Source organism: Mesocricetus auratus, unplaced genomic scaffold (assembly GCF_017639785.1).
Source record: "Mesocricetus auratus isolate SY011 unplaced genomic scaffold, BCM_Maur_2.0 Super-Scaffold_100003, whole genome shotgun sequence".
In the NCBI taxonomy this organism is placed as follows: domain Eukaryota; kingdom Metazoa; phylum Chordata; class Mammalia; order Rodentia; family Cricetidae; genus Mesocricetus; species Mesocricetus auratus.
This window is the reverse complement of record NW_024429188.1, coordinates 117,882,267-117,892,472: the sequence shown is the minus strand read 5'-3', so window position 1 is coordinate 117,892,472 and position 10,206 is coordinate 117,882,267. Positions and strand designations below refer to the sequence as shown.

Genomic DNA, 10,206 nt, shown 5'->3' with positions numbered 1-10,206 from the left:
TGTAGTCAGGTGAGTCAGGAAAGGTTTTAGAGCAGTGTTTCCCCAACTGTGGGTTGAGACCCCATTGGGGGTTGAACAACCATTTTACGGGGGTCACATTTGCGATATCCTACGTATCAGATCTTTAAATTACGATTTATAACTAGCAAAATTACAGTTATGAAGTAGCAACAAAATAATTTTATGGTAGGGGGTCACCACAATATGAGCAGCTGTATTAAAGGGTCACAGCACCAGGAAGGTTGAGAATCACTGCCTTAGAGTCTTAGAAGTCTCCAGATCAATTCTTTTCACTTCTGAATTGAAAGAATTGGCTCAGCCATACCTATAGGGCAGTTTGGGTCAGGCCTTACTGCCTCATGGCCTTCATTTGCCTGCCTTTCCTCCCTGCTCTACTAAATAAATGCTTGTAACATATTAGTTGTCAAACCCCTGAGTGTCTAACCTTTGGGTGTCATGCCCTAGAGCAGAGATCACCATCCTGCTTTTTGCTGGAAGATAGGGCCACAAGGTAGGTGAACTGAGGCCACCCCTTGTTTACTGAAGCAAGACCAAGGACCTGTCTTCAGCATGACTTCCTATTCACAGGCTAAACATGACACAAGTAGATGCCTCTGTCACTCCTAAGATCATGACAGTGTAATAAAGGACAGCCATATGCTGCTAGAGTGTTCTTGTCCCGCCATGTCCCGTTGCCACTTTAGTCCCAAATAAGCACACAGACTCTATATTAATTATAAAACTGTTGACTGATGGCTAGGGCTTCTTATTGGCTAGCTCTGTCGTAAGTATTGATCCATTTCTGTAAATCTGTGTATTTCCACTTGGTCCTGGCTTCCACAACCTGTTACTCCTTTGGCCACGACATGGTGTCTCTTCCACTCCTCTTTGCCTTCCTTTCCCAGAATTCCTTTTGTCTCCTAGTCCCACCTATCTTCCTGCCTCTATTGGCTAAATAGTGTTTTATTCATCAACCAATAAGAGAAACATATGTACAGAAGAGCATCCCCCATCAACCATATCTCCACTGATGAAGAAAATCCAAGCCTGGAGAAGAGGACCTGTTGTCTGTGTGTAATGTGTCCCAGCGTAGGACAAAGCCCACACCTGGTTTGTTTAGGTCTAGCAACCACAACCCAGGTCCTATGATACTTAGAGGTAGGATTTGGCAGAAGACACAGCCTTCCACCACACTCTGACTTCCTCCTGCCTGTGAGGACACGTTCCTGTTCCTCTGGTCCATGATAGTGCTCATCATTCATCAGAACCTGTGTGCGGCCAGAACCTACTTCCCAGTCTGTAAACATGGGGTGTGTGTCTTGGTAGCTGAAAGCTCACGGGAGGTGGGGGGTGGCAAGCAAGCCGGCTGCACAGGTCCTGCGGCCTAAGGACTCCTGGTTGCCCAACTGGTAGCTGGGGGCGGGCTGTGGCCTCTGATTAAAGGCTGCCTGGAGCAGCCTGTGCAGAGACAGGTGCCCAGCAGCCGAGGAAGCCAGCTGAAGCCTGCCCCAGGTAAGTCAGTGTGGTGGGGTTGGGTGGACAATACCATGAGCCTGAAGGCAGGTAGAAGCCAACCTGAGGCAGCACTTGTTTGGTAGAGGACCATGGTCCTCATGCTGAATTCCTCTGGTGCCTGCTACCCAAAGGTAGAAAGCAGGGCCTAATGCCTGAGGCTTCCAGCCAAGGTGTTTTCAGCAAGAAGCTGGGCCAAGGCTCCATTTGGGCACTATACCTGCCTCCCTCCTCGATGGAGAGTAGTGGCTAGCTCTGGGCCTGGCAGCAAAGGGGAGAGATGCCTGGGCTAAAGTCTAGGCACAGCAGGCCTCTATTTTATGCCTGGTTAGATGGCAGGACTAAAATTAGCTGCAGAGAGACCTGGGGAAAGGAGGAGGGATAGACAGCAGTAACAGGTCTTGGTCATTTGATTGCAGCCCCATGGAGGCCCCTTAAAAGTGTCCCTAGAAACTATACCTAGCACTAAAGGCCTAATGAGGTGGGGTGGAGCAGCAGGAAGTGAGTCCCTGGGTGACAGAACTTTGACCTGAGGGGTTGTGGGCAACAGGACCTTGCTTCGTTTCTTTAGCCCTCTGGCTTATGCCACTTGTTCTGGCAGCTTTAGGCCCCACTGTTCCTGTGAGAACATCAGCATGTCTGAGCCACCTCGGGCTGAGACCTTTGTATTCCTGGACCTGGAAGCCACTGGGCTCCCAAACATGGATCCTGAGATTGTGGAGATATCCCTTTTTGCTGTCCACCGTTCTTCCCTGGAGAACCCAGAGCGGGACAATTCTGGTGCTCTGGTGTTGCCCCGAGTGCTGGACAAGCTCACGCTGTGCATGTGCCCTGAGCGCCCCTTTACTGCCAAGGCCAGTGAGATCACTGGTTTGAGCAGTGAAGGCCTGATGCACTGCGGGAAGGCTGGTTTTAATGGTGCTGTGGTGCTGACACTGCAGGGCTTCCTGAGCCGCCAGGAGGGCCCCATCTGTCTTGTGGCCCACAATGGCTTCGATTACGACTTCCCACTGCTTTGCACAGAGCTACAACGCCTGGGTGCCCAACTGCCCCGAGACACTGTCTGCCTGGACACGCTGCCTGCATTGCGGGGCCTGGACCGTGCTCACAGCCATGGCACCAGGGCTCAAGGCCGCAAGAGCTACAGCCTGACTAGTCTCTTCCACCGCTACTTCCATGCTGAGCCCAGTGCTGCCCATTCAGCAGAGGGTGATGTACACACGCTGCTTCTGATCTTCCTGCACCGTGCTGCTGAACTGCTTGCCTGGGCAGATGAGCAGGCCCGCAGCTGGGCTCACATTGAGCCCATGTATGTGCCAGCTGATGGGTCAAGCCTTGAGGCCTGAATGCCAGTATCATCCATTCATCCAGGCTCTGAGACATGTTCTTGCTCTCTGCAGCATCTGTCTGACCTTCCTCAGCCCTGGCCTACCTGGCCATAGAATCCCAGAGCCTTCTCTGTGCCCCACCTCCAGTTGGACACCCTCTGGCCAGCCTGGATTCCTGAAGTTTGCTTCTTCAGGGCTTCCAACTTTCATTACATTAATCAATAAAGACCACCGACTATTTACCAGCTGACTTACTGGCCAGACTTCTCTCTGCCCATACCCAAAACTACCCTACCAAGGCACAGTTGGGGGCTATGCTGCCCTGACTGTGAATGTGTAGAGGGGATGATGTCAGTATGCAGGATTCTCCAAGGGGCTTATGTTAGGTTGGGGCGCTGGACCCTGAGCCTCTGGCTATCTCTCTGGTATGTCTCGTGGCCCCTTTGAATGTTGCCCTTTTCTGTTAGGCCCTGGGATAAGCAGGCTGAATCCTCCAGGGACTGAACTGGAAGGGCTAACTGAGCCTGCAGAGTTAGTCCATGCCTTCTCCAAAGCCCAGATCCTGCTCTTACCCTTGTTCTTCTCTGTCCCACTCTGCAAAGTAGCACCAGTGAATTGATGTAAGGCACTGGGGAAAACATTGTCTGTTCATTTGTGGACATGGCACATGGACACCACAGGAGGAGGGGCTACCCAGGCAGACTAGGGTGCTAAACTGACCTGAGACACAGAGGAGAGATGAATTGGCACCTAGGGTGCCCACCAGAATGGAACTCATTCAGGTCTCAGATCCTTCATGGAGTGATTTGGGCAGGCAACTTCTCATCAACTGCCTCAGCTGGACTTCCTGTTTCTGGTGAGATGCCTGTGGGGCCCCACCCTGAGGCACTCCTGTCTTGTGGGAAGTCAGACCAGGTGAGAGCTGTGTCACCAAGTGCTGGGGCAAGTAAGAAGGGGTGGGTTGGCCACACCCCAGAGTGATTCAAGTGAGCAAAACTCAATCGAGCCAGCCTGGCTCGTTTGGGAACCCCTAAGTAGGTCAAAGTGACTAGAGAGACTTCAGTGTGTGTGGTGGCCAGAGCACTGATGATGGCTGCATCAGAATAGTCTCTTGGCCTGGCTGAGACTGGGAGCAGTGGAGGTCACAGAGTGTTGTGTCTAGAAGAGAGGCAAAACCTGACTTGTGTGTTTGTTGTATTTCTCAGGCTGGATCCATTTACTTTCTGGCCAGTCTCAGGTAGCCAGCCTATACCAGAAAGTGGTACCCTTAGAATTCTGTCCCTGCTACTAAATAATGGCAAGTTAGAAAGGCTCAACTCCAGGATCAGTTGCCTGCCCTGTCTGTGCCTTCTGACACCTCCACAGTGGTCTTACTTTGTGCTTTTCCCTCCCTGAGGCTGAGTTTCTGCCTCAGCCATCCAAATGCCCTTGGCCTGGTAGTCTGGTCTTAGATGTTGTCACCAATTCTTTCATGCGTACTCAGATTGGTCAGGCTAAGCACTGTCTTTCCATTTAGCACAGACTAGCTGAGACCTGCCTCCAAAGCAGTAATGTGCTGATGAATTCATGGCAACTGGCTTTCCAGGAAAGAAGTATTTAATACAGTGTGTGTGTTTGTGTGCGCATGCGCACGTGCATGTGTTTCCCACACATGATGAGCAATGATTGGCTCACAGTTTCCTCTCCTTTAGTGAGTAAGTTGAAGGTAAAGCAGAAGAGATATACCTTAGAAATTTACATGTTTGCACTACCCACAATGCTATGGCCACATTCTGATTTAATCTGCAGTATTAGCATGTTCCCCATTATTTTCTCAAGTTTTGACAGTCACAAAGCAGGAATAAATTGAGCACTGCCATGCCCTGGCCCATCAACCTCTATGGGATAGTTCTTCCACTGTGGCCAATAGGAGGATTTCCACGTGGTATGCTAGATGTCCATCAATACACAGTAACAGTAAAATGTGGCCAGTTAAAATGTGACAGATTTTGGGCATCTCCTTTAAGTTTTCATATAACTTGCTTAATTTTTCATTTATATTATTTATTTAATTTACTTAATTTTAATTTTGAAGACAAGGTCTCATGTATTCCAGAATGGTCTTATACTCCCTATGTAGTAAATGCTGACCTTGAACTCCTGATCCTCAGCCTGAACCCCCTAAGACTTTGGAGGATAAGCAGCTGTTGCTGTGTCCATCTTATTTACATAACTTCATTTCTAATAGACATTTAACAATTGCCTCTCAAAATTTCCAGACATTTAACATCCATCTGAATGACAAGAACAACAACAACAAAAGACTGACCATCACGCTGGGTGGTGGTGGCTCTTTGCTGAAAATTTCATTTCTCATAGATGGGACCTTCTTGCTGTGTTCTCATGTGGCCGAGGGGTCCAACCCCCAGCACGTCAGAGAAACTGGAGTAGAGATGTAGAGTAGGCAAACTAACGTACAGATACACAGACACATATGGGAACTTAGTCTGAGGGCCAGAACTTAATTCTTCATTATATTTTTCTCTCTACTGCTTGTTCTTCCTCTGTTCTGTTCTTTGACCCTGTTGTTTTTCTTTTACATTTTTCCCAGTTGTTCCCTTTCTATATCTTTCCTGATGTTATCCTTTTACTTCTTCCCTGATGTTTCCCTTCTACCTTTTCTCTGATGTTTTTCCTTCTGTATCTTTCTTTCTTATCTCTTATTTTTCTCTTAATCCTTTTATACCTCCTAATACAAAGTTTTCTACACAAGAAAAGATTACATCACTACCCCAAGTTGCATATTTTCCAAAACCAAATTAAAATCTTTACATAAGCAGAGGTCACACGAAGATCACAAGTTACATGTTTTTCTTCTAAGTCCACAAGTAGTTAAACATTTTTCTTTGTATTAATTTTACCACCATAACATTTTCACTCCAAAGCAATGATTCTTTTATTGCTGATTAGCAAAGTTTTAAGGAAGCCAAGTATATTTCAACCAGTTCCTTTTTTACTGGCAGGAAGCTGTTTACCATTTCAGTGTAGCACATTCCTATCCCAGTTCTACTCTACGAAACTTTACTCAAGTGGACTAGCTAACCATCTATTTTTCTTTACACACAACAGAGTCATTTAGTTTCCTTTCACAACTTTGTTATTTCAAGGAGCATAGTGAGGCCTGTGATTAATTCTGTAAGCTACATGACCAAGGAACGAAGGCCTAACCTTGGGTGTAGGGACATAATTGTTTTCTTTAATCATCAGGCTGTTTTTCCACAGTCAGAATTCATGGTTCCATAATGCATGAAACTCCTTGCTTCTTGTTTTCCATCCTCTGCAAATCTCACCTCTAACAAAGGGGAAGGTGACTTTTAGCCTATTTTTCCTACTTGTGTCTCTTTTTGGAGCAATTGGAAGAATAACCAAAATCATTTCTTTAATCACCTTTACTATCTTAACCACCTTTATCTTTTAGGCTAACTCAGAAAGTAAAAAAAATCATAGATTTAAATATCGTCATTGCTCTTTTGAAAATCATCTTCACTATGATCTGCAAGTAAATTGCCCAGTGAGGAGTGGCACTTTCCCAAGAAACAATTGCACTATTCTAGATACAGTGGGATTCCCTTCATATAGTAATCATCATGCCAAATATAGCAGATACACAGCAGCATCAAGTAGGAGAAAGCAAAGCAGAAGCAAGGGGCATTGTGGAGACAGTCTCCTCAGGGCTTTGCCTCTCTTTCCAGGGTTTAGCTTTGCTATTTGCTGAATTGATTCAATAAGCTTCATTGTTTACTGCAGCTCCTCTGACATGGCTACTGACATTCCCACATGCTGGAAGGGATTGGCTCATCCTTTGGAATTTCTTTTAAGGGTGCTAATGCTATCTATGGGAACTCTGCCTTCATGAAAATTAACCTTCCAAAGGCCACACCTCATAGTACTACAACCTTGGTTTTAGCACATGAACTTCAGTGGAGGCACACAAACAAGCACAGAGGACCCTGCATACATATTCCCCGCTTACACACACACACACAGACTAACTCCCCTCAATTCTTCCCTGCATCTTCCTCCCACACATTCACAAATTTGCATAAATGACATTTGACTAGATGCTACTTCTTAAAAGTCATAAATGCCTTTCTTTGAAACACTTTATAGTCCATTTCCTGCAGGATTTTAAGGGTTGTTTTGTTTTTTTGAGACAAGACTTCACTGTGTAGCTGTCCTGGAACTCATTCTGTAGATCAGGCTGACCTCGAACTCACAGAGACACCTCCCTCTGTGATGGAAGATGTCCTTCTGTACATATGTTTCTCTTATTAGTTGATGAATTAAACACTGATTATCCAGTAGCCAGGCAGGAAGATAGGTGGGGCTACGAGACCAGGAGAAGGCTGGGGGGAGGAAAGTAGGGAAAAGTCGCCAAGAGATGCCATGCTGCTGAAGGAGTAACATGCCGGATTACGGATAAGCCATAGCCTCGTGGCAATACATAGATTAAAAGAATTGGGTTAATAATTAAGACAGAGATAGCCAGTAAGATGGCCCTAGCCATTGGCCAACAATTTATAAATTAATATAAGTCTTTGCCTGTTTATTTGGGGCTAAATGGCTGCAGGACCAGGTGGGATAGCAACCTGCCTTCCAACTGCTGGGATTAAAGCTATGCACCACCACTGCCTGGCTTAAGTTTTTATTAACAATCTTTTTCTATTTTTCTAGTATCTATACTGGTATCTTCTTTTTATTCTGAGTCATGTCTTAACATGGATTGTGAGATATTACTGTTTCACTGGCTCTTTCTCTTGAGTTTGTGTATATGTGTGTGGGTCCACATGTGCCAGAGGTCCACATTAGGTGTCTCCTGAACCACTCTGCAATTTAATTTTTTTGAGTCAGAATCTGTCACTACAATTTTAGCTCACCAATTGGCAAGATGGGCTCTCCAAAGAAGCTTGGGGATTTCTATTTCCCCCAGTCACTGATAGGTTTACAGATAGGTCTTTCCTTCCAGTATGTGTTCCAGGAATCAAACTCAGATTGTCAGGTTTGTATGGCAAGTGCTTTTACACGCTGAACCATCTCACTCACCTAAATCGTCTGTAAATGATTTTTATTTTATTTTATTTTTTATTTTTATTTAAATGATTTTTATTTTCTAGGGCTGCCATAACAAAGCATGCCACAGTACTAGAAGGCCAAGGTCAAGGTCTCTTCAGGGTGGGTCCCTTCTGAGTTTTTCAAGAGTCTGGTCCATTTTCCTTCCCTGGATTCTGGTTGTTTATGCAACCTTCTGCATTGTGTGGCTTGTTTGTGTGTGTAGGACTCTCATTTCTGCTTTCATCATCACATGAAATTCTCCCTATTACTTCTTAGCCACACAAGGTCCAAACCCACCTTCATGACCTCTTAATTTGAGCTGTAGCACAGACCCCATCTTCAAACTTGCAGCCCTCCCATCTCAGCCTTCCCAGTGCAAAAATTACAGGTGTGTATCACATGCCTGCTCATAAATATTTTTAAAAAGTGTTTTAGATGCTAGAAAATTGTATTTCTTTAAAAAATGTCAGTTTTTCTCTATAGTTCTAACAACTGTATTGCTCTGCAATTCTGCTCGTGCTTATCTATTACATCTGTCCAATTGTGACAAAGTATGATAGTACTCCATCATAGTTATGCTTTACTGAAGTATTCCTACATGTCAAGTAGTTTTTCCATTATACATTTAATCACTTGTACTTATGACTTTTGACTTTATTAGCCAGGATTCTCACAATAATTGGGAGTCTCTCTTTTCACATATCAGAAGACTTCAAAGCATTGGCTCACATGAGACAGAGGCTGAGTGGCAACTGAGGGTGGAGCAGCACCCCTTCCTCTGGGTAATTTCAGCCTTTTGAAAGCCTACAACTGATTGCATAAGTCTTACCTGCACCAGGGAGAAGGATGGCTTTATTCAAAGTCCATCAATTTAAATGTCAATTTCATCTAAAATTATTTTCACAGCCTTATCTAGACTGCTGTTTAACCAAAACCTGAGTTTTATAGCCTGGCCAAGTTGGTATATAAAATTTTGCTGACTTTAACTTAGTGCCGATCATCCAAAAAGTCAGAGTGAAGCCTCACACAGCACTCAGCAGACTGCTGTGTCCTCAGACATGCAGATGGGACATTTAGCTTCCTCCCTAAAGTTTCTGTTTTTCAGCTTTGCTTCCAAGTTTCCACTTTCCTCTCCTGTGAGTGACCTTGGCTAGCATTAGGACCCAACAGCTGCTATTTTACCCAAGCTTTCACAACCAGAGGTCTTCTTGTGTTCACAGTAAGCATACAAGCAGAGGGCTGTGGTGATATCTTTCTTGCACCCCCAGACAGGTTTTATTTGTGCACGAAAGATATCACAGAGGGCAAAGAGATGCTTTCTTTTTTATTTTATTTTATTTTCCAGTTTAAATTTAGATAAGAAACAAGGTTGCTTCACAAGTCAGTTCCAGGTAAAGAGATGCTTTCATAGCAACTCTCTGGGGCATCAGGACTTATGGGATGCTTAAACTGTTTGGACTGAGGAGGGCTCCCTGAATGGCAGCTTGGGCCCCTCCCTGATTGCCCTTGGGAACAAGAGGATAAGCAGCTGAAACAGCAGCAGTGTTGCAGCCTCGTTCTGTATTTTGAGTGTACTTTTTATTTTGCACCTGTTTAATAAACCTGACTCAATCACAGAGATCCCACCCACTTTAAGCTAGGAGTGCTCATTGGCTAATATTGCTAGCATCATCTCTCCCCAAAGTGGTTTATAGATCGAATGCAATCCCAATTAAATATTAGCAAAGTAGTGTTCTAACATCTGTGGCAATACAACAAACTTAGATTATGTAAAACAATTTTGAAAAAGAACAACAGCAATTTACAGTACCTGATTTCAAGACGTACATAGCTACCGTAGTGAAGACATTATGATGTAAAATAAACTAATTGTCTTAGGCAGATTGGATACAATAGCAAAGTACCATTGACTTGATGGCATAAACCACAGACATTTATGGCTCTAGCGTCTGGGAAGTCTAAGATTAAGGTGTTAAAAGATTCCACTCTTGATCCTCCTGGCTTGAGCATGATTATCTTCTCATGGCAGTCTCACAATGTAGAGAAAGGAGACACTGAAGTTTTTTCTTACAAGGGCACTGATCCCATTACCAAGGCCCCAAACTTATGACCACTTTGAAACATAACTATCCTTGAAGGCTCCGTTTCCTAACACTGTCCCTTTTTGGGACAGGGCTTCCATATATGACAAGAAGTATAGAGACAAGCATTCAGTCCTTTGCGATAACTGACATGGTGCTACCAAAAATGCAGATGTAGGCTCATAAACATATTG

General features: G+C 44.8%; 1 protein-coding gene across 1 annotated transcript; it reads left to right on the top strand.

Annotated features, from left to right (window-relative positions):
- Nucleotides 1-1,384: 1,384 nt before the first annotated feature.
- Nucleotides 1,385-3,090, top strand: Trex2 (three prime repair exonuclease 2). Its single transcript, XM_013125869.3, has 2 exons — nucleotides 1,385-1,512; nucleotides 2,114-3,090. The coding sequence occupies exon 2, from the start codon at nucleotides 2,148-2,150 to the stop codon at nucleotides 2,856-2,858; it is 711 nt and encodes a 236-aa protein (XP_012981323.1). The 5' UTR covers nucleotides 1,385-1,512; nucleotides 2,114-2,147; the 3' UTR covers nucleotides 2,859-3,090.
- The last annotated feature ends 7,116 nt before the right edge of the window (nucleotides 3,091-10,206 follow it).